Source organism: Pyrus communis, chromosome 5 (genome assembly GCF_041283825.1).
Source record: "Pyrus communis isolate YQ-2024b chromosome 5, ASM4128382v1, whole genome shotgun sequence".
In the NCBI taxonomy this organism is placed as follows: domain Eukaryota; kingdom Viridiplantae; phylum Streptophyta; class Magnoliopsida; order Rosales; family Rosaceae; genus Pyrus; species Pyrus communis.
Window position 1 is genome coordinate 34,149,619 of NC_142569.1, and position 24,971 is coordinate 34,174,589.

Consider the following 24,971-nt stretch of genomic DNA (forward strand, 5'->3'; position numbering starts at 1 on the left):
CCCTGAGTATATCGACCGTAAGAAACAGGAATTCACTGAATTGAAACAGCGAAAGATGACAGCTAACGAGTACTATCGTAAATTCACTGATTTGTCTCGTTACTATCCCGATGTCGCTGGTAATCAGGCGGAGATGCTTCGTCGTTTTCGCTTGGGCACTAAGAAGAAATGGCGTTCTATGGTAACTACTACTCACTGTGAGTCATATCAGGAGTTCTATGAGATATTGTTAAGGGTAGAGGACTCTGAGAATATGTCAAGTGATAGTGACGAAGAGAAAAACGGCAATCAGAAGAAAGACGACAAAGGAAAAGGTCAAACATCGTTGGGGCCTCGCCAAACTCAGAACTTTAAAAGGGGTGGTGCAAGTTCAAGTTCGTCTAGTGGTGGTTTCAGTGCCTCTGGACAAGGACGTGGAGGTAGGTTTTATGGAGGTGCTCGAGGCCAGAGACAAGATGATGGTGGCCGAAACCGACTCCCATTTTGCCGTAGATGTAATAATCGACATTTCGGCGAGTGTAGGCGTGGCAACGGTGCTTGTTTCACGTGTGGGCAGATGGGACATAGAGCGGTGAATTGTCCCCAGGGTCAGCAACAGAAGCCGCAGCAGACCTTTATGCCGCCACCTGCACCGATTCGGCAAATCCAAGGTCCGAGTAATTATGGTCAAACAGGTAGAGGTGGTGCCTATCACTATCAGGGTGATGCTGTTCCCTATGCCCCGGGACCGTATCAGTATCCCCAGGACCCGTATTCACAAGGTGGTTATCCCCCGTATCCCAGCAACTACATGCCGTATCCTCCAGCTCCAACAAGTGGTTCTCAGTGGTACCAAGGAGGACAGTATCAGCAGGGTGAGAATGCCACTAGTAGTGCAGGGTCTTCGAGGCAGATGGGTCAGCCCAGTCAGGGGCGTGGAGCTCAAGGTCGCGGTGTTCAAGCGAGCAGAGGTCGTGGAGGACGACAGCAGGGCCAGGGGCGTATTCACAATATTTCCCTGCAGGATGCTCAGAACAACCCGGACTTGATAATGGGTACGTTAAACATTCTTGGTTATTTTGCTAGAGTCTTAATTGATTGTGGAGCTACACATTCCGTTATTTCTCATACATTTGCTCAAGTAACGCAACCTCGCCCCACACCTCTAGGGTACGATTTAGAGTTCGCTATGCCTAGAGGAGAGAGATGTGTTGTAGATTGTGTGTACCCAGGATGTCCAGTGATAGTAGAGGGTGTAGTTATGCCCGCGGATCTTATTCCGTTAGATATTGTCGATTTTGATGTGATTTTGGGCAATGATTGGTTGCACTTCTATCGTGCCAACATTGATTGTTACGGGAAAGTAGTTACTTTTCACCGTCCTGGATTACCTGAGGTTACTTTTGTGGGTGAGCCGAGTGGAGTAAGACATGGTGTTATTTCGGCTTTACGAGCGAAGAAGTTGTTGACTAAAGGTTGTCAGGGGTATCTAGCTCATGTGGTACTAGAGGAGGCCGTTCCAAGCAGAATTGAGGATGTGAGAGTGGTTAGACACTTCCCTGATGTTTTTCCTGAAGATTTACCTGGTTTACCCCCAGATCGAGATGTGGATTTCACTGTTGAGTTGCTTCCAGGTACCAATCCTATTTCATTAACTCCTTATCGTATGGCTCCCGCTGAGTTAAGGGAATTGAAAGTGCAATTACAGGAATTAGTGGATAAGGGATTCATTCAGCCTAGTATTTCACCTTGGGGCGCTCCAGTGTTGTTTGTGAAAAAGAAAGATGGGACTTTGAGGCTGTGTATCGACTACAGACAATTGAATCGGGTGACGATTAAAAACCGTTATCCATTGCCTCGTATCGACGATTTGTTTGATCAGCTGAGAGGTGCTTGTGTATTTTCTAAGATAGACTTGAGGTCTGGGTACTATCAGCTGAAGATTAGTAGGGATGATGTTCCTAAGACGGCGTTCAGGACTCGTTACGGTCATTACGAGTTTCTGGTTATGCCATTTGGGTTGACGAATGCACCAGCAGCTTTTATGGATTTAATGAACCGGGTATTTCAGCCTTACCTGGATAGATTTGTCATTGTCTTCATTGACGATATTCTGGTGTATTCTAAGTCCAAAGCGGAACATGTCCGACATCTTACTTTGGTGTTGAAAAGGTTGAGAGAACACCAATTGTATGCTAAGTTTAGTAAGTGCCAGTTCTGGTTAGATCAAGTCGCGTTTTTGGGGCACATCATTTCTGCTCAAGGTATTCTGGTTGATACTCAGAAGGTTGCAGCTGTGGAGAGTTGGGAGCAACCACGAACCGTCACTGAGGTGAGAAGTTTCATTGGTTTGGCGGGATATTATCGGAGATTCGTTAAGGATTTTTCGGTAATTGCTTTGCCACTGACGAGGTTAACAAGGAAAGATGTTAAGTTTGAGTGGAATGATAAGTGTGAGCAAAGTTTCCAGCAGTTGAAGCATTGTCTTACTAATGCACCTGTTTTGGCACTTCCAGACGATAGTGGTGATTTCGAGGTTTATAGCGATGCTTCCTTGAATGGTCTGGGATGTGTATTGATGCAGCATGGTAGGGTGATTGCTTATGCTTCGCGGCAGTTGAAAACCCATGAAATGAATTACCCTACACATGATTTGGAGTTGGCTGCTATTATCTTTGCATTGAAGTTGTGGAGACACTATCTTTATGGAGAAAAGTGTAGGATCTTCACAGATCACAAGAGTCTTCAGTATCTCTTTACCCAGAAGGAACTTAATCTTCGTCAACGGAGGTGGTTGGAGTTGCTCAGCGATTACGATTGCACGATTGATTATCACCCTGGTCGTGCGAACGTAGTAGCCGATGCACTTAGCAGGAAGTCACATGGCCGTATCAATGCGTTGTACGCTAGTCGTATTCCTCTTTTGGTGGACTTGCGTGCTACGGGAGTAAGGTTAGAAGCAGAAGATCGAGAAGTGGCATTACTTGCTAATTTTCAAGTTAGGCCAATCTTAGTTGATCGGGTGCTTGAAGCTCAGGTAGCTGATGAACAGATTCAAGAACTAATTCAAGCTCGAGATCAAGGAAGGAGGCGAGATCTCAGAGTTCGTGATTCTGATGGCATGTTGATGTTAGAGGGTAGAATGTTCGTGCCTAGTAATGTGGACTTGAAGAAGGAAATTCTTGATGAAGCACATATCTCGGCTTATGCCATGCACCCAGGGGCAACCAAAATGTATCATACCATTCGACCATTTTACTATTGGCCGGGTATGAAAAGGGAGATAGCTGAGTATGTGAGCAGTTGTGCTGTTTGTCAGCAGGTTAAAGCAGAAAGAAAGAAGCCGTTTGGATTGTTACAGCCGCTTCCCGTTCCAGAGTGGAAGTGGGAAAATATCACTATGGATTTTGTGTACAAGTTGCCGCGTACACATAATGGCTTTGATGGCATTTGGGTGATCGTTGATCGGCTCACTAAGTCGGCACATTTCATTCCAGTAAAAGAGAAGTACTCTTTGAGCCGGTTAGCAGAGCTGTTTATTTCAAAGGTTGTGAAGTACCATGGTGTCCCTGTAAGTATTGTCTCGGATCGTGATCCACGATTCACATCAAAGTTTTGGGTAGCCTTTCAGGAAGCTTTGGGTACGAGACTACTTTACAGTACGACATATCATCCACAAACGGACGGACAGTCTGAGAGAACTATTCAGACCTTGGAAGATATGCTGCGAGCATCAGTGTTACAGTTCAGTGATGCTTGGCACCAGCGGTTAGATTTGATGGAATTTGCTTACAACAACAGTTTCCATTCGAGCATTGGCATGGCGCCATTTGAGGCTTTGTATGGTAGATCTTGTCGCACTCCGTTATGTTGGTCGGAGGTTGGCGAAAGAGTTTTAGTAGGTCCGGAGATTGTCGAGGAGACTACTCAAAATGTTCAGGTAATTAGGTCTAACCTGAAAGCAGCTCAGGACAGGCAGAAAAGTTTAGCAGATCGACATGCTACGGACAGAACGTATGAGGTCGGAGATTGGGTATTTCTGAAGCTTTCACCGTGGAGAGGTGTTGTGCGGTTTGGAAAGAAAGGGAAGTTGAGTCCCAGGTATATCGGACTGTACATAGTCACAGAAAAAGTTGGTGAGGTAGCTTATAGGTTGGAGTTGCCTCCGGAGTTGGCTAAAGTGCATAACGTTTTTCACGTGTCTATGCTCCGACATTACGTTGCTGATCCATTGCATGTGATCCCTCCTCAACCGTTAGAGATAAATCCAGATTTGACGTACGACGAGGAACCGTTAACGATCTTAGATTGGAAAGAGAAGGTTCTGAGGAACAAAACAGTGAATTTGGTGAAAGTCTTGTGGAGGAATCACTCGGTTGAAGAAGCGACATGGGAGACAGAAAATAGGATGAGGGATTTGTATCCAAGATTATTCTTTGACCGTTAGGGGTGTAATTAGTTAGTTTGAATTTCGGGACGAAATTCTATTAAGGTGGGTAGGTTGTAACATCCCGTCCCGAAACTAACGAAACGTACGTGTGAATTTACAATTTTACCCCCCTAGCTGTTATTTTACGTGTATTTTTGTGTTGTGTGGTGTGGTAGGACCACACACAATCATACATTTTCTTTTTCTTCCCGGGATTCCCTCCCTCATTCCCTCACTCTGTCTCTTCTCTCAGTCTCTCTCTCTCTCTCTCTTCCTCCCCGAGTTCACCTTCTTCTTCTTCTTCTTCTTCCTCTACACACGGACACACATACAAACCTAATCAAATCTTCACCAAACAAGAAACCAAGACCACCATCGTGTTCGTGGAGCTGAGAGGAGTTCAAAGGTGCCATTTTCAGGTAAGGAAAACACCATTTTCACGTCGATATCACGAGGTCCGATTTGAACACTGTTCATGCAAACCTAAACTAGCTTGTTTTTGGAATTTCTAAGCTTGTAGTTGTGCTTGTGAGGTCCCAAGGAGCCTCGGAGTAGTTCGTTGGGTGAATTTGGACGTCGGGATCGTCCTGTACGAAGTTGGCCGATTCTTGAAGTTGAAGACAGGTATGATCTAGCAATTTTTAGGCCTTAAAACTAGTCTAACGTGATTCTACTAGTCCTAAGCTTCATTTTGGTATAAAGAACGTGAAAAATGGTTGAAAAACGAAGGAGAAAACTTAGTTTGAAAATTACCCAGTTTTCCGGCGCCGTCGCCGGCGCCGGCGTCTCGCCGGAGAAGAAAGGAGAATATTCCGTTAAGTCTAACGGAATATTCCTAACGGCAGTGACAGAATCCGGTTAGATTTGACGGAATATTCCGTCAGTTAACGGAATATTCCTGACGGCGTCAACTGACGCCGTCAGTGTGCAGTGCACGTGGGCCGCGCGTGGGGGCGCGTAGGTCCGTGCGAGTTCAGGCGCGTGGGGGCGCGTGCGTGGTCCAAAAATTTTTCTAAAAATATGGGCGTGATCCTGAGGTTGTGTAGGTCACGTTGGTATATTCATTTGTCCAATTTGAGCAATGTATGAGAAGTTATTACGAGAAGTTGCTTAGGTGCTTTTAAATTAATGTTTTCGTAACTTTGTCGCGTATAGGTGATTCGTTTTCCGAGGACGAGCGTACGCACTCGAGGCAGGGGGGCTACGACCCTTCTAATTATCAGTGAGTGGGCTTTTGTTTTCCGTATATACCTATATACATATTAATTCCCAGAAATTAAATAGAAAAGGTTATATGTTTTATGCCATGCATCATTTGAATATTGTTTACGCATCATCACGTGCGTTGGTAGTTGGCATACATATATAAATGTGTATTTGGTGCTGTGGACGCACAGGTAAGTGCCAGGTAAGCGGTATTCATGTGGTTATGCATTCCTGTTTATTATGCAATAGTAGTTTGAAATGCTTAGAGAGCTCATAATCTGCACCCCCGGTGTTAGTGCTCCCGCCCAGGGCCAGGGCACAGTCCTTCACGTGATGTTCACCAGCACCACACGCTCACCTTGGATCCAAGTTAGGTGCAAGCCTTGTCGTACAGACCACATTAGGTGGTTCCGACTCGTAGGTGACCCGCGATTATTCGCACAGTCTTCACGTGATCGTAGCACTAGAGCGTATATATTACACCCAGTCTTGTCGTACAGACCACGTTAGGTGGTTCCGACTCGTGTGCAGATTCAGATATTGAGTTGAGATTGAAGCTCTATATGCAGCCGTACAGGTCACGTTAGGTGACTCCCGGCTGCCAGATTATATATATTCGATGTGAATTACGCTTGAGCATTTATAATTGATTATGATATTCTGTAATGGCATATTCTCAAGCATGAATGGCATATTGCAAAGCATGAATGGCATATTGTGAGCATGAATGGCATATGTGGAGCATGATTGACATATCTATACATACGTATATATGTTCATTTTCTGGGAAGTATACAGGTTTTACGGCGAGGGGTTAGAATGTGTTTTGCTAAAGAGTTTTCAAAGAACTTTGTTTTTGCCCACTCACGCTTTTGTTTTTGCGCCCCTCCAGGTTCTAGTGGTCTAGCAAGTTCGGTGATCTATCCCAGAGGGCGTCCCGGCATTTCTGACAGACACTCACCATTGTAGGGTCACCTTCGGGTGTACATATGTCGTATCTTTCCTTTTTCGACTGCTGTAGACTTGCTCTGAATTGTGTCTCTCATACACTAGTACTTTGTATGCTATTAGGTTTTTAATGATTCGTACTTTTATATTACTATACCTTTAGCTTCCGCACGCGCACATGGCTACGTCACCTTCGCGTGACGGCCAGCATGCCCTGATCTCGGTCGGGGTGTGTCAGGCCCAATAGTAAAAATATAATTTTTTAGATTGTTTTTGTTGAAAAAATCTGGACCGTAGGATAGCTAACCATTAGAAACCTAATGGTTGTTGGGTAAGTGTGCCTGCAATGTGGGCCCCAGCGTCTGGGTTTTGGTCGGCTGGCACGCCATCATATATGCGCTTGACACCAAAAAAATATATAATGTATCCGATGTTAGGCTGGGCGTCAACCTAAAGTCACATGGCCTCATACGCTCACTTGAGCTATCCTTGGATGATTGTTCAATCCGTTGGTCTTGGGCACACGTGTGGCCCAACTGATTGAGTTGGGGTGGTGAGGATTGTTGGGGTTTTGGGGGATTCAATTGCCCAATTTTCAAGGTAATTGTGTAGTGGGTGGGCTTGCTCTAGGGTTTTTGTCCTTCCTTGATTAGGTGTAACTTTTTCAATAAATTTTTCTCATATCGTTAAAGTTAAAAAAAAAAAACTCAAAACCACAAAACAAACTTATAACAATGAGCAAAATTTTATCGAGAATTACACAAATTTCTCCAAAGCTATTTCTTGTTTGTATACGATTACATTAAATTCATTTAAACCATGAATAGTTTTTATAAACAGAAGTTAGTTTAAATGAAGAAGATCGCACGAGTTAAGTAAGGCTTGTTTTAGTGAACAAAAGTTGGGCTCCTGGAGGGAGAGGTTAGTTGGGCCCACTGACATTCTTCTTTGGCGCGCTCTTTTGTCATACCATACAATTTTGGAGCCAACACCAAACGACACGCACCCGTCTCGGTGAAGGCTGGCACCAATGCGTCATGAGTCAATGCGTCTCAGACCTCCTCCCTCCAAAACCTTACACTTCTTCCACCGAAAGCACAGCCTCTCTACTATTCCGTCCGAGTTGGTCTGCCAAGATGGAGCATTTGAGTCCCATTACACCCATCTCTTGCAGATATGTCTACAGCAATGCAAGTATATTCAGACTCGTAAGGTGTTCGACGAAATGCCTGACAGGCTGCTGGCTCGTGCTTCCAGGACCTGCAAGGCTGTCTAAGCCCGCAGCTTAACATTTGGGATTGCATCCAAAGGGCTTCTGGGAAATGCCATTCTGGGTTTTTATGCCAAGTGCGGTAATGTGGATTTTGCCAAGAAGGCATTTGACTGCCTTGAAAACAAGGATGTGTTTGCTTGGAACTCAGTTTTGTCAATGTATTCGAGTAAAGGATTGCTGAAACAGGTTGTTAAGTCATTTGGGTCGATGTGGAATGGCAGGGTAATGCCAAACGAGTTCACTTTCGTAATGGTTTTGTCTGGTTGTGCAAGATTAGTTGATGTTGAATATGGTAGGCAAGTTCATTGTGGTGTTATTAAGACGGGGTTTGAGTCGAGTTCATTTTGTGAAGGTGCACTCGTTGATATATATGCCAAGTGCAATTGTATAAGTGATGCACGACGGGTATTTGATGGCGTGTTGAAGTTGGATACAGTTGCTTGGACAACAATGATTTCAGGGTATGCTCAAGCTGGATTGCTCAATGAGGCACTTGAAGTGTTTAAGGAGATGCAAAGAGTTGGTGGTTTTCTGGACCAGGTGGGATTCGTGACCGTCATAAATGCATGCGTTGGTCTAGGAAGGCTAGATGACGCATGAGTTGTTTTCCCAGATGCCCAGTCCTAATGTTGTAGCATGGAATGTGATGATTTATGGGCATGCCAAGAGAGGCAATGAGGAGAAAGCTATTAACTTTTTCTTGAGAATGAGGAAATCTGGCAAAAAACCGACAAGATCCACACTAAGAAGTGTTTTGAGCGCAATTGCTAGTTTAGCTGCTCTAGACTACGGCTTGCTAGTTCACAATATGGCAGTAAAACTGGGGTTAGAGTCTAACGTTTATGTGGGAAGTTCTTTAATCAATATGTATGCCAAGTGTGAAAAATGAATTCGTCAAAGAAAATATTCGATTATCTACCAGAGAAAAATGTTGTCTTGTGGAATGCGATGCTTGGGGGTTATGCCCAAAATGGGTATGCCAGTGAAGTTATAAAATTGTTTACCATTATGAAGGGGTGTGGTCTTTGCCCTGATGAATTTACCTACACTAGCATTCTTAGCGCATGCTCTAGCTTGGAATATCTAAACATGGGTTGTCAGTTGCATTCACATATCATCAAGAATAAATTTGCATCAAATTTATACGTGGGAAATGCATTGGTTGATATGTATGCTAAATCAGGGGATCCGAAGGAAGAAAGGAAACAATTTGAGCTCATAAGAACTTATTGACAGTATGGACAGTATGGAATACTGTCAGTATGGAAGGGAATATTGCAGTCAGTATGGAAGGGCACGTGAAAAAGGAATGTTGTATATTCCTTGACAGCTAGACACCACATGGGTTGCTGCTTATTTTTCTCTATTTGCAGCATCATGGACAGCAAGCACAACACACTGCATTGCATTTGTTTATTGCATGCGTATGTGTGCATGCGTGTATGTAAAATATGTATAAAACACTGCTGCCGTTGCAGCAGTTCAATAAGAAAAACACAACAAGTTGAAACCAAAATTGTAAGATGGTATCAGAGCAGGAACCATAGGGTCCTGCCTCTGTTGTTTATCCTTCTAGCCCGTTCTTCTTCCTCTGTTCATCATTTGTTGTGATGGCAGAAGATATCCCATCTAGTTCTGAGGCTACAAGTTCCTCAACCCTAACACCAGCCAACATGATACAAGGGGAGAGCAACCCACGACTGTGCACCGTGTTGTTGAATGAGTTCAACTACTTGCCATGGTCATGAGCTATATCTCTTGCTCTAGGAGGAAGATCGAAACTAGGGTACGTAAATGGAACCATCAAGCCTCCAGATTCTTCCTCAGCTAACTTTGATGCATGGCACTCAAATGATCAGCTTGTTATGTCCTGGATACTTAACTCGATGGAGCCCAAGTTGTCCGAGATCTTCAGCTACTCAGATTCTTCACACATCTTATGGGAATCGATCAAAGAAATGTACGGCAGTCAACACAATGCTGCCCGTGTGTTTGAACTGAAGAAAAGCCTCGCTGGACTTAAGCAAGGTAATCAAACTTTCATTCAGCATCTTGGAAGCATGAAATCTATGTGGAATGAACTTGATCTATACCGTCCACACACCACTGAATCCGCTGCACTCTTGAAAAGGGCTGATGAAGATAAAGTGTTCCAACTATTGGCAAGCTTGGGAGTTGAGTATGAAGACTTGCGTAGCCACTTACTAATGACTCCTGAGCTACCATCGTTCGTCAACGTGTGTCATGCAGTCCAAAGAGAGGAAACTCGAAGGAAAGTAATGCATGTTGAGCCTCGGTCTAGCCCAGAAGCTAGGGCTTTCACCAGTAACCACAACTTCACTAGTGAAAGGTTTTTTAATGGAAAGAAAGCTGACTGGAAATGCACATACTGCAACACCAAGGGGCACGTAAAGGAAAAATGCTGGATTTTACACCCTGAGTTAAAACCTAAGTTTAACAAGGAAGGAAAAATGATCAGGGATGGGAAAGGGTTTACGCCTAAAGCCTTCCAAGCTAAAGAGATGTCAAACTTCACCTCAAGCCCTTTCTCCCTGATCAATGAGTTTGCCGCCTTTCTCCAAAAGAAGAGTGATATCGCTGAGGGTAACAATGTCACCACGGAAAATTCCACAGAAATGCTTGGAAAATTTGCTGGTTTTTTGGCAAATTCAAACACCACTACATCCGGCAATATCCCAGGTATCATTTGTGCACTTTCCACAGCTCTCAATCTCACACACGATTTTTGGATTGTAGACTCAGGTGCCACTGACCATATAACCAACAACCAAGCTTGTCTCCATGAGTTTCAAAAATTACCTAATCCTACTCATGTGTCTGTAGCAAATGGGAAAGGGGAACCAGTCCTAGGAAAAGGAAAAATTAAATTGATGGGGAGTGATGTAGAGTCTACGGCACTATATGTACCCTCATTTCCATTTCAGCTTCTGTCCATAGGAAACATCACACATACTTTGAACTGTCTTGCTATTTTTTCTCCTCACACAGTTGTGTTTCAGGATCGAGTCACTCAGAAGAAGATTGGTGAGGGTTTTTTCTTAAATGGTCTGTACTACATCTCAAAGGAGTTCAATCAAATTAAGGAACCCATTGCCACCCTAAGCCATGTCCAGAAGCATCAACTTTGGCACCAACGTCTCGCTCATCCCTCCGAACCAGTAATGTCTAAATTATTTCCAAATTATTGTACCAACACACATGAGTGTGAGATCTGTCAAATGTCAAAAGCCACTAGGCTACCTTTTGTACCCTCTAAATCTAGAACCAGTAAACTCTTTGAAGTTGTACACTCAGATATTTGGGGACCTACCCGTGTTGAGTCATTTGATGGGTACAAGTATTTTGTTACATTCATAGATGACTACTCTAGGGTTACCTGGTTATATCTCTTAAAGTCTAAAAGTGAATTTTTTACAGCTTTTCAAGACTTTCATAAGCTAATAACCAACCAATTCTCCTCAAAAATATATACCTTACGGTCAGATAATGGCACCGAGTATACCTCCAATAATCTGTCAAACTACTTGAGCAGTCATGGTATCTTGCATCAAACTAGTTGTATGGGTACACCACAACAAAATGGTGTTGCCGAACGCAAGAATAGGGATTTATTGGAGAAAACTAGGTCTCTTATGTTTCAGATGCAAGTTCCCAAGAGATTCTGGTCCCAAGCACTCCTCACTGCAGCCTATATCATTAACAGACTTCCCACTCGTGTCCTGAATTCCAAATCACCTTTTGAAGTTATGAAGGGAAGAACTGCTGATTTAACTCATTTCAGGATTTTTGGATGCACTTGTTATGTTCACGTTCAAGCAAATCATCGTGATAAACTCGAACCTCGAGCTATCAAGTGTGTGTTTATGGGGTACTCGAGTTCTCAAAAGGGATACAAATGTTATAACCCACACACTAGGAAGCTGGTTGTTTCTAGGGATGTACGGTTTGATGAACTAGTTCCTTTCTTCAACAATCACTCCCCGAATAGTTCTCAGGGGGAGAGTCTAATGGATATTTTTCCACTACCAACTCTTGCTGAAATCCATACAGACACCCCCCCATACCACCCTATAAGTGATTCCCCAGTTGATGAGATGGTCAGTGAAGATATACCTCGTGCCCCAGCACCAGTTGTTGCCACACAACCAATTGTAGCAGCACCAAAAAGGAACCCAACTCGCGATCGCAATCCTCCTCTACGGCTGCAAGAGTACATCACTTACAGTGCAAGGCATCCCATTTCTGAAGCTCTTACTTATCACAAACTGTCAGCATCTCATGCATCCTTCCTAAGTCAAGTGACAAATAATGTTGAGCCTAAAAACTTTCAAGAAGCAGTATGTATGCTCGTGTGGAGAGAAGCCATGCATAATGAGCTCAAAGCACTGAACGAAAATCAAACCTGGAGTGTGGTAGACCTTCCCAAAGGGAAGAAAGCCGTAGGGAGTAGATGGATTTACAAGACCAAATTCAATTCCAATGGTACCATTGAAAGACACAAGGCACGATTGGTTGCACGGGGGTTCACTCAAACCTACGGTATTGATTACAAGGAGACTTTTGCTCCCGTCGCCAAAATGAACACAGTAAGGGTGTTGTTATCAGTAGCAGTCAACCACGACTGGCCCTTATTTCAAATGGATGTTAAAAACGCATTTCTTCACGGTGAGCTTCAAGAAGAGGTGTACATGAAGCTACCTCCAGGACACCCTCAAGAACAAGAACCTACCAAAGTCTGCAAGCTTCATAAAGCTATATATGGACTTAAACAGTCTCCTCGAGCTTGGTACGCCAAACTGAGCTCCGTTCTTGAAGTGGCAGGGTTCAAAAGGAGTCATGCTGACTCCTCTCTCTTTGTTCGAAGTGGTGTCCAAGGGAAGCTCATAGTTCTTATATATGTTGATGACCTTATCATCACGGGGGACAACATGGATGAACTCGAGGCTCTTAAAAGGTCGCTTCACCAACAGTTTGCCATTAAAGACTTGGGAACCTTGAAATATTTTCTGGGAATTGAGATGGCTACCTCTTCCAAGGGTCTATTCTTGAATCAAAGGAGGTATGTTCTTGACCTTCTTAAAGAAGCACATATGGTCAACTGCAAACCTGCTCGCACCCCACTTGCTAGCAAACTTCAATTGGATGCTCCAGGTAAACCCCTATCAAATCCTAATGTGTATCAACGCATGGTTGGGAAACTCATTTACCTCACTATCACAAGGCCTGATATTGCTTACTCCGTTAGCCTTATCAGTCAGTTTATGCATTCTCCTACATTGGTTCATTGGGAAATTGTCAAGAGAATCCTCCGATATCTCAAGGGTTCGATCGGCAGAGGCATACTCATGCAGAAAAATGAGTCTAATAACATTCTGGCCTATACTGATGCTGACTGGGCTGGTAATTCCCTTGATCGAAAATCCACCACAGGTTTTTGTACCTTTGTAGGTGGAAACCTTGTCACCTGGAAAAGTAAAAAACAAACAGTGGTTGCACGGTCCAGTGCTGAAGCTGAATATCGGGCCATGGCAGCAACAGCTTCTGAACTCATCTGGTTGAAGAGTCTCCTTCTTGATCTTGGCTTCACCAGCAAGGAACCCATGTCCTTATTCTGTGACAACCAGGCTGCAATGCATATTGCATCCAATCCTGTCTTCCATGAACGGACTAAACACATTGAAGTTGACTGCCACTTCATCCGCACTCAAGTTCAATCCAAAGTCATCGAAACTGTGTACACTAGAAGTCATGATCAACTTGCGGACCTTTTCACGAAAGCTCTCGATTTTACACAATTTCAACGGTTATTGTTCAAGCTTGGATCAATCAACCCCCTTGATCCAGCTTGAGGGGGAGTATTGACAGTATGGACAGTATGGAATAATGTCAGTATGGAAGGGAATATTGCAGTCAGTATGGAAGGGCACGTGAAAAAGGAATGTTGTATATTCCTTGACAGCTAGACACCACATGGGTTGCTGCTTATTTTTCTCTATTTGCAGCATCATGGACAACAAGCACAACACACTGCATTGCATTTGTTTATTGCATGCGTATGTGTGCATGCGTGTATGTAAAATATGTATAAAACACTGCTGCCGTTGCAGCAGTTCAATAAGAAAAACACAACAAGTTGAAACCAAAATTGTAAGAGAACTCGAGACAATATATCATGGAATGTAATTATTGTTGGATACGTACAGGAATAAGATGAAAACGAGGCTTTTAATATGTTCCGAAGAATGAATTTGCATGGAATTGTGCTTGATGAAGTCTCCTTGGCAAGTATACTAAGTGCGTGTGCAAATGTTCAAGCACTAAAGATGAGACAACAAGTCCACGGTCTCTCAGTTAAAAATGGGCTGGAAACAAGCCTCTATTCTGGGAACTCCCTTATTGACATGTATTCTAAATGTGGGGTCATCGGCAATGCATGTAAAGCTCTCTATTATATGCCCCACTGGAGCGTGGTATCTGTGAATGCTTTAATTGCTGGTTTTGGCTAGCAACTTGGCAGAAGCTGTTAATTTGCTTCATGAGATGCAGGAGATAGGATTGAACCCAACTGAAATTACTTTTTCAGTCCTTCTAGATGCATGTAGTGGACCTCTCATGTTAACTCTGGGAAGGCAAATCCACTGCATAACACTAAAGAAAGGCCTTTTGTGTGATGTTGACTTTTTGGGTGTCTCTCTCTTAGGTATGTACATGAATTCCCAAAGCAAAGTAGATGCAACAGTTCTTTTCTCGGAGTTCCCAAAGCCAAAAAGCAAAGTATTATGGACCGCTATGATCTCAGGACTCAGTCAAAATGATTGCAATGAGGAGGCGCTACAGTTGTATCAAGAGATGCGTAGCCATAATGCTCTACCCGACCAAGCAACATTTGCTAGTGTTCTTCGAGCATGTGCTGTCATTTCTTCTTTGAACAATGGTAGAGAGACCCATTCCCTCATTTTTCATACCGGTTTTGATATGGACGAGTTAACTTGTAGTGCCCTCTTAGACATGTTTGCTAAATATGGGGATGTGGGTAGTTCTGTGCATGTTTTTAAAGAAATGGGTACTAAAAATAGTGTCATTTCTTGGAACTCAATGATAGTTGGGTTTGCTAAAAATGGTTATGCAGAATATGCATTGAAGATCTTTGATGGGATGAGACACTTTCATGTTTTTCCTGATGATGTAACATTCCTCGGTGTTCTCACTGCATGTAGTCATGCAGGGAAGGTAGCTGAAGGCCAACAAATGTATGATTCTATGGTTAATAAGTATAGTATCCAACCCAGGGTCGATCATGTTGCCTGCATGGTTGATCTTCTAGGTCGGTGGGGATTTCTTAAAGAAGGAGAGGAATTTTTTGATAAACTAGATTCTGACCCAAATGCTATGACTTGGGCCACATTACTTGGTGCTTGCAGATTACATGGAGATTACATAAGGGGACATCGTGTGGCTGAGAAACTCATTGAGTTAGAACCACAAAATTCTTCAACATATGTGCTGCTTTCTAATATACATGCTGCATCAGAAAACTAGGATGATGCTAACTCTTTGAGGAGAGAAATGAAAGAAAAGGAATTGACGAAGGTTCCTGGTTGTAGTTGGATTGTAGTAGGACAGACAACAAATTTGTTTGTTGCTGGGGATAAGTCTCATCCTAATGCTGGTGAAATCATTGCGGCTTTGAAGTATTTGACAACAGTAATGAAAGAAGAGGGCTATGTTGATGAGACAGATTCTTTCTTGAATGAAGAAGAGTGAGAGATGCTCCTATCCCTATGGTATTGAGGCCAATTGCATATTGTAACACTATGCATGAACATCCCAAGGCCTCTCCCTCTGCAAGACTGTGAAACCCGAATTAATATCTCAGTAGTATTCTTCAACTTCGCGAGAGAGATGTTAACCAGGGTCAGACATCATGCAGGGTATGTTGATGCCAATGTCAGTGCCTGGAGGAACTTTGGTTTATTATTTTGTTGAAGCCGAAACAAACACTGACAAGGAAGCCCCTTGCACTTTGTCTCGAACATATACTGAAAATGAAGCCCCTCACTTTGTCTCTTTGGTCGTTGGTTCCTCTTGGTCCTCTGCAATGGAATCCAGTGAACATATCTTGTAATAGTGAGCCTTTTCATGTTTCTTAAAAAAAATTTGAGGTTTAAATTTATAGGTTCCTTATTTTTTTGTTTAATATTTTATGAAGCTGCTGCTTTGTATTTGTTTTGGTGTTTCTTCTTTGTCTTCTTTGCCATATTGACGATTCACTTTATCATTTTTTTACTTTTGATAATTTTGTTGCTCAATGCTTCAGAGATGTAACGACCTTGTGGCTTTAAAATTTTGCCGTGAAATTTGAATAGTAATGTCTTTGGGCATGAAATATGTTCCTGCTAAGTGCCATGAATGTAGGGAAATAAATTCATATATAGCATGTTAAAAGGGAAAACTGGTTTTAGATGAGCAAATTCTCATTCACAGTAGTGTCAGATTGTACAATTCAGACGTGCACCAAAGCTTGCTTGTCTTAATAATGACTTCTGCTCAGTATTGGCAATAGTTATATGCTGCCAACTTTTTTTCCAGTATTTTGTTGTCTTCTGCTGCATTCGGTTTCATGTAATCTTATATGATCATGCTAAACCAGTAAAACAATTTAAATTAGAACTGTTTTAAGTGAAAGCAGGTCACTCTCGAAATGTCATCCACTTTGAATTTATAGTTTGTAGATAGGGTACTTTATATAAATGCTTTTACATCCAGAATGAAATTATCCTTAAGGCTGTTAGTTTTAAGAAATTGCAGCATTTGTATTATTCACAGAGAGGCTCATCAACAGCAAATAGTATTTTATTGTTACTTTTGTGCTCAGGTCCAGATTGCTGCTGTATTTATGGAGATGACTTTTAACGATATGAGATCAGCTGTCTTGTTTCTTTTTGTAAAGATGACAGCTTCCTTGGATTGAAATGGATTACTCATTTGATATGCGTGAAGTGTGTACAAATAACTAGTGAAACTAAGTCACTATGAAATGTGTTTTTGTAATGCTGTTTTGGTGTGTGTAAAGTTGTTAAGAATAATGCTTGACCATTATGCTTTGATGGATGTTGGATAGTTATAAATCTAAGCAATGAGAATGATTATCACGTTTCACTCATATTTTATTATCGACAGTTTGGCCACAAAAGTTTCATGCTTGCGAGTGATCGTTGTTATGAAGATGAGTCTGTGTCAGATGATGCAGATCTCTATGTAAGTTATGTGCATGTAAGTTTAGGGTGCATGAATTTTTGGCGGCATGGTGTAATCATAGAGATGTACCCTAACAACCTTTAGTTGGAAAGCAAGGTGTAGTTTTCTCTTCCAACATAAATCTATCAATCCAATCCAGGTATTATCTGTTATTTCCACACATGTTGCTGCTTTCATTGATGCCATGCAGGCTTCCTCCATCTGCACGGTGCAGCCGCAATCCCGTAGTGCCCGTTAGGTTTGTTGGATGCCACCGAATATTCCCTTTGTCAAAATAAATGTTGATGCAAGTTGGGATGTTGCCATGGGTGGTGGTTATGCTGGAGTAGTGTTTTTGGGTCATTCTAGCAATTTCTTGGCATCTCACAGAAAGAGGATAGGTGCGACTTCTATTGCTAGTGCTAAAGCGTTGGCCTTGAAGTATGGTTGTGAGTTGGGTCTCTCGATGGGTCTGACCCATGTTGTTGTTGAATCTGATTCTCAAGCAATCATTTCATGTTTGCGGGGAACAATCTCTGATAGCAGATGGGAGGCTTTTCCTATTTTAGCAAAGTGTTTGAAGCTTGGGGAAGCCTTTCAGGACTGTCGTTGGTCTTGGATTTCAAGATCATCCAATTTGGCGGCTGACCATTTGGCGTCGCGTCGTTGTATGGAGATGTGTAATGTGTCTTGGGTTGATCAACCCCCATCCTCGCTAGTGCATGTACTAAATCATGATGGTTTACCTTGCCTGCCTAATTTTATGTTGGGGGTGCAAGGGGGGACACTTAGAGCTTGGCTTCGAGTGCCATGTTTTCTACCCTCTTGTACTTCCTATCTGTTTTTTGGTTGTTTGCTTGTTGTTTGGCTTTTGTTGTCCTCTTTGGCATCTCTTGCCCTGGTTAATACATTTCCAGTTTCCCAAAAAAAAAAAAATCCATTGCCTACTTTTCTTTTGATGTCCTTTTTCTTGGAAAAAGGATCTTCTCCGGATCTCTTCCACCTAATCCACCAAGCCCAGTAATCTAAGCTGTTGAAATTTGATCAAACGACTTAAGTTATTATAACTTTGGATAAAGTACAAAAAAACTACCTCAATTATTGGTGTCACAACACTTTCATACCTCATCTTTTAAAATTGACAATGTTATACCTCATCTTACGAATTTGTGCCAATATCAGACCTCCGTCAGTTTTTCTGTTACTTTTTCTGTTAAATATTGATGTGACCAGAAACGGAACCCATTTTTATTAAAAAAATAATTAAATATTTAAAAAAAAAAAAAACAATAAACAATAAACCAAAAGAACCCATCAACCCGTGTCCCCTCTCCCTAAAAACCCAGATCCCCTTCTTTGAGTTCTCCCCCACCCAACCCTCTATCTCATTTCTCTCTCTCTCTTTCTCTCTCTCTCTCTCTCTCTCTCTCTCTCTCTCTCTCTCTCTCTCTCTCTCTCTCTCTCTCTTTTTCTCTCGCCTCTCTCGCTTATATCTCCCTGCAACATGTATCCCTAAAATCCTAAAACCCAGAAACCATTACCACTCGAGTCATCACCGCCGGCGAGCTCTCAATCCTCTGAGCCGATGATCGCCGATTAACCCTAAACTCTTCCCTGCCACTCCTGCTGGCTTTGAAGCTCTCTTTCTAGCACCACAGGTGCTTCTGGTTCCCCCACTTCAAATACCACAGCAAGTTGAAATTGTGCAGAGGCTTCACCCTCTCAGAACCCATCAACATGGACTTCACCTTCACTCTCTCCTCATCATCCGACCTGCCTATATACACCATTTATCGGAAACTCAGACCAAATAGAGCCACTCTCAGATCATAACTCTCTCTCTGTTTCTCGCACCTCTTCTGATTTTCTCGAAAAATCTAGGAATTTTCTGGGAAAAACGGAGAGTTTTTTTATTGGGATTGTTGTTGTTGTTGTTATTGTTTTGTTTTTCTCTTGCAAATTGACGGAGGGGTAGGCTCCGGGGGCGAGGAGGAGAAAGGAATGTTGTTGTGGAGGTTGTGGCTAGAGTTAGGGTTTGGGGGTGATTGGGGGTCGTGGCTGTCATCGCTGGAGTCAACGACAGAGGTAGGGTTGTCGTCAGTAGGATCGGAGAGGAAGGTTGGGGGGGGACGGGTGGGAAGGATTTCTGGGTTTCGGGATTTTAGGGATGCATGTTGCAAGGGGAGAGGCAAGAGAGAGGCGAGAGAGAGAGAAGGTTGGGTAGGAAAAAACTCAGATAAGGGGATCTGGGTTTTTTGGGGAGGAGGGACATGGGTTGATGGGTTTTTTTTGGTTTTTTGTTTTTGTTTTTTATTTTTAAATTTTAATATATAATTAATTTTTTTAATATTTAATTAATTTTTTAATAAAAAATGGGTCATATCTCTGGCCACGTCAGCATTTAACAAAAAAAGTAACAGAAAAACTGACAAAGGTTTGACATTGGCACAAATTCGTAAGATAAGGTATGACATTGTCAATTTTAAAAGAGGAGGTATGAAAGTATCGTGACACCAATAGTTGAGCTAGTTTTTTGTACTTTACCCTATAACTTTTAAAGGAACCCCCTGTTTGTAGCCGTTGGATCAAATTTAACGGCCCTGATTACTAGGCTTGGTGGATTAGGTGGAAGGGATCCGGAGAGGATCCCTTTCCCTTTTTCTTTTGGTTGACTTTCCTTTCCATTTGACTTTCTACAAGACATGTGGTAGCATTGAAGTATTCCTACAACTACAACGGAGAATGGAGTACAACTACTCCGGATATTTTAACGGTTAAAATTCGTAAAAATCAAGATCTAACAATTATAACACTTAATATCACGTGTAATCTGGAGCACCCGAGAATTTTTGGTAATAGCAATTGCCATCTTGCATAGTAGAAAACACTCCGAGTTTCCGATAGGGTTCCTTTCCCTTTCAGTGGACCACTTCATTTGTGCAACTTTTCCTAGCACAGAGTCTTTCTTCCTGGCTCATGTGTTTATCATGTAGTGGCATTTTTGGAAGATGCTAGCGCCACTCACCCTTTTTAACTTTTGTTCCCAATTTTCTCATGTAGGGTAGGGTTGGGGTTAGGTTTTCTTTTCATTTGCTATGATGGTTGGTCAAATCCCCTATCCTTCATTTGAATGCTAACGTCTTTTTTCTCTCACGCTCACGAGGGATTAGATTTTATGTTCTTTATTTTGTCTTTTTCTTATTCTAACGAATGAGTTGTAATTTCATTTTTCAATTTAATAAAATTTCTTCTCGTACTATCGATGTTTCTTTAAAAAATAATAAATAAATAAATAGATAGGAAAATACAACTCATTGCACTTCATTCCAAGTATATGTTTTAACTAGCTAGTAATGCCCGCACGTTGCTGCGTGATTACAAATTCCAAGAATAACAAATTTGTAAGTGGAAGTACCTCGTTGAAAGCCTTCTGAAAGCAGTACAACACCTTTTGGAACCTTTGCCTCATTCTAGTCTAGAGTGCATAATGCGCAAGCAATTTAAGCATTTCCTAGCACCACAGAGCATCATATTTCCTAGGATTAATCAACAATGCCTCTTCCAGCTTTGAAATAGTAGCTGGGCAAACAAACACAAATCCGCATTTACAAATTTTCACTTCACTCCCAAATAAATAATTAATAAAAATAACATGGAGAATTTCTACGTCTAAATAATTAATAAAAAAAAGGGATATTTCGGGGAAATTCAAAGTTAACACCTTGAGTTAGCTTCTTTGATTCCAATACATTCCAAAACTGAGACAGATTGCTCTCCATTTCCTCTCATAATACAGACATGCAGTTTCTATTTTTTGATCAACATAGTCGACATCTTTTACAGTCGGTTAGATTGCATCTCCTTACATGATTGAAAAAACAATTGAATCACAATTAACATTTGTTAACAAAATTTTTAAATCATACATCCAATCTCACAGAGAGATCACAATCAAACAGTTGTTATCTGGCTGTGAAACTTAAAAACCAAAAATGCACCTTAATGTCCTAGAGAGAACAGATTTGCAAGCAAAAGTAGGATATTGAAACAATATTGTGATAATCACCAAATAAGTTCATGGGTTTGCTAATAAGTGCCAAACTTTAAAAAGAATCTGTAAAATCTAGAGCAAACATTAAAGAAAGTTAACAGTGTAGGAAATAAATGTTTGCCCAAATAAGAAAAGGAAAGATGTTTCCTAGCTATATTTCAAAGTATTCTAAAAAATGGAAAGATGTTTCCTAGCTATATTTCAAGCAAGCTCATATACATAGAACATATCAATTGTATCATACACATAAGTCAAACAAAAGCATTAGAGCTAATAATAAAACGGAAATGAAAACCTATTAACAAATTTTTTTGTGTAGATCGCTAACTCGCTATTCTTAATTTATCAAATTGATTAAAATTACTAATTCTCTTATATCTGTCAATACCCCTCCCACCCTTGAACAATAAACCAAAAAAAAAAATCTCAATTTCTTATATCTCACAAAGAAAAGCACATGCATGTCCATTTCAAATCTTACAACCAAAAGAAAATATCAGGGTTTCTTAGTTTCTTACTTGAATCCACCAATTTGAATCAAATCTCTACACCCTAGCTTGAAATCTGTGTAAAATCACTTGCACGAACACAAATCTTATACATGCAGAACAGTTTAGATGAAGTTGAGAGAATAGGTAGTAATGAAATTAACAAACAACCAAATTCCAAACGAACAATTAATTGTTAGATGTACAACGGCAACAAAAAAAACTAAATTTTTAGATGTACAACCAGAAATTAACACTAATAAAAAATAGCACTTGAATAAAATGCATAAACAAAAGCTGTGCTAACATGAGAAAACATGCAAAACAAAACAATGTTAAATATCCTAGGTGTTCCATTTATAATTATTCTCCATTTCTATATATTTAAACTACCAATTATCTGCATAAATATTTCATTCCCTTACAACTACCACAACTATATATTAAACATACTTAATAGAGCATGTAATTGCTTTAATTACATCATTCTTTAAAAAACCCTTGGGTGGGAGCTGAAAGGCTGCCATATTTCATTAGTGCATATAAGCCAATAATTTTATCCACTGTGATTATTTTTTATGATTTGCATTTATTTAGAATTCACAAAATCTTGTCTTCCAACTAGATCCTGCTATCTAATTCACACCTTGTCCTGTACATGAAAATACACTCCAAATGTAAATTTCAAAGTTGTTGTAATTTAAAACGATCATGCTAAGATAGGCAATCCAAGATAATGTCTGGATTTTAAGTCTTCAAATTCAGAAACATTTCGGGAACGTTTGTATAGTGAGAAATCAAAATGAATAGAAAAATGAAAAAGACTGTGATTTTCGCACACCCTTAACTACTTTTCCCACACCCTTCCCTATTTTTTAATATTTAATTGGTATCCTACTATTTAATCTTCCATATATACCCTTCCTACTTTTTTATGGTAATTAATGAAAGATTAAATAGGGAGGGGTATATATGGAAAATTAAATAGTAGGATATCAACTAAGTATTAAAAAATATGGAAGAATGTAGGAAAAGTGGTTAAAAATGTGTGAAAATCACAACCCAAATGAAAACGGTCCAATGAGTTCCTCCAATTACGGAATTTTTCACGTACATGCACATAACTACATCTTTACTATAAAATGTTGTACTACTAAACAATACACTAGTAGTCAAAATTCACTTTAAACCGCATTATTTTAATATGACTAATATGATTAGTTTTGTTTGTTTTTGTTTTCTTTTCAAACCCGAATAAAACTATTCATTTAGAATTGAGAATGATAGTATTTCTAATGTTTTTTTTTCAAGAATAAAGACACATTAATCTGTGATTATAAAATAAATCTGTCATATACGTAGATAAATACAATTAGCAGAGATAGGTTGATTACAAATATTAAAATAAAATCTATAAATGAACTGTTTAGAGGAGGAAGAAGAACAATAAATAACAAAAAAAAAAAAAAAAGAAATAAGAAGAAATAATTAAGTATAAATTTAATTTTCATAATAAATCTTATCATTAAAGAAATAATTATTAATTTGCAAATAATCGAGAATTAAGTAATGCAAATTTGGCCAAAAATATTCAATGAAAGGTTAAATAAGATGTCGATGTGTTTGACAGTGTTGGTGTGATGTGTATTACTGCTTAGTTATTATCTTATCAACATTCGAAATGCCAATGTGATTGTTAATATATACGTCAATAATTTCCACTTGCCTTCCAAACGTCTCTCGCTCTCCCTAAAAACTCTTATAAGAGCAACTCCACCGTTGCAAAGCCTCCCCTGGGCTATTTACTATTTAATCCATCGAGTGAATAGTAATTGCTCTTAATGAACAATAATTATCTTTTGTATCTCCACCCCTACACTAAATAACCCTGGCCTCTGTCACTGCCATTTCAGCACCTGCTTGGAGGCCTCCGTCGCTGCCAATGAGCTCTTAACTGGACAGGGTCGAAAAGGCTATAAAGACATAGGCCTTCGTGGCTGCCAATGAGCTCTTGACTGGACAGGGTCGAAAAGGCTATAAAGACGTCAGCCTTCGTCACGTGGCCTTCGGGCTCTCGGGCTGGCAACTCCTGCCGGACCTCTCCCTCGGGCTCTATCGCCAGCACACACTGGGCTTCATCACTCGGGCTTTTTGGCCCTGAACCTGCGCCTGTCCCTCGGGTTGGAGCACATGGTGAAAGTGCTTTAAGCATGACTTCAACTCCTACAAAGCACAGTAAGAAACCCAACTCTGCTTTCTATGCACCTTCCTTAACGTCTCTTTCTTTCTATTCGGTTCTTGAGAGGCTGCATTTATGCATTTATTCTTACCCGGCGAGCCATTCACGATACTCTATGATTTCCATTTGAGGTTGACTATTGGAACGATCTGGATGAATTTTGGTTTCGGGATTGTAGGGTTGATTTGGATGAATGCAGGTTTTTGATTCAATTTCAGGGTCTAGGGACAAATGAAAAAGCTTTGTTCTGGAAACAAACGGAAAAGCCACGATGACCAACACGGGTACATCAAGGGCAAATTAGTCAAATCACTGTTAATGAACAATGTTGGGAAACTGAGTTTTAGTATATAAAATATAATTTCTTTGTGGGTCACCTTTTTTTCTCCTTTTCTAAAAAGAAACTTGCTTTGAGTGAGTGAGGCTGTTTTAATGTATGTGTATGCAGGTGTCATCATACACATTATAATATATTAACCTTCACGCACCTGCTCACGCGTGTGTAGAAGACATTTTTTGACTCACAGCATGCCATTCGCGACTTACACGTTATAAATGTATTTATATATGTAAATTGACAAAAAGAAAATTAAATATTTGAAGTAAATGAATAATTTTCGATCATGCTAGAACAAACCCCTTATAAACCAATTACAGTCGCTGAATTATCATAATAAAATCGGTTTGTATAAAATTTACATTAAGAATAGAGAAAATGATATTTAATAAACAATTGATTGAATTACATTATTGTTAGCCCATTGTGATACTAAGCGCACTCCCTCTCCCTTAGTATAGATAATATTATTTGTTAAAAAAAAATATATATTTGACAATTAATTTAATCACATTACTATCCGCTTGCGAAAGACTTTTTTATAAATAAAAAAAATGATCATTTGACAACTAATTGAATCATATTATTATACGCGTGCGGGAAACTTTTTTATAACTGGCACAATGCACCTCTTAATTAAAAATTGAGAAATAATATTTAATAAACAATCGCGTGCAAAATACATTTTTTGAATCACAGTGCGTTATCGGTGATTTATACATTTTAAATGTTTTTGTCATTTGTTTATTCTTTTCTTTATTCC

At 40.6% G+C, this 24,971-nt stretch overlaps 1 protein-coding gene and 2 pseudogenes across 1 annotated transcript; all 3 read left to right on the plus strand.

Annotated features, from left to right (window-relative positions):
• Window positions 1–746: 746 nt before the first annotated feature.
• Window positions 747–5,952, plus strand: LOC148697211 (uncharacterized). Its single transcript, XM_088695072.1, has 2 exons — window positions 747–1,034; window positions 5,564–5,952. Exons 1-2 carry the CDS (start codon window positions 791–793, stop codon window positions 5,632–5,634), a joined length of 315 nt encoding a protein of 104 aa, XP_088551198.1. The 5' UTR covers window positions 747–790; the 3' UTR covers window positions 5,635–5,952.
• Window positions 5,953–7,438: 1,486 nt separating this feature from the next.
• On the plus strand, window positions 7,439–16,080 carry LOC137726167 (pentatricopeptide repeat-containing protein At3g09040, mitochondrial-like; annotated as a pseudogene).
• Window positions 9,446–11,149, plus strand: LOC148697212 (uncharacterized; annotated as a pseudogene).
• Window positions 16,081–24,971: the final 8,891 nt, after the last annotated feature.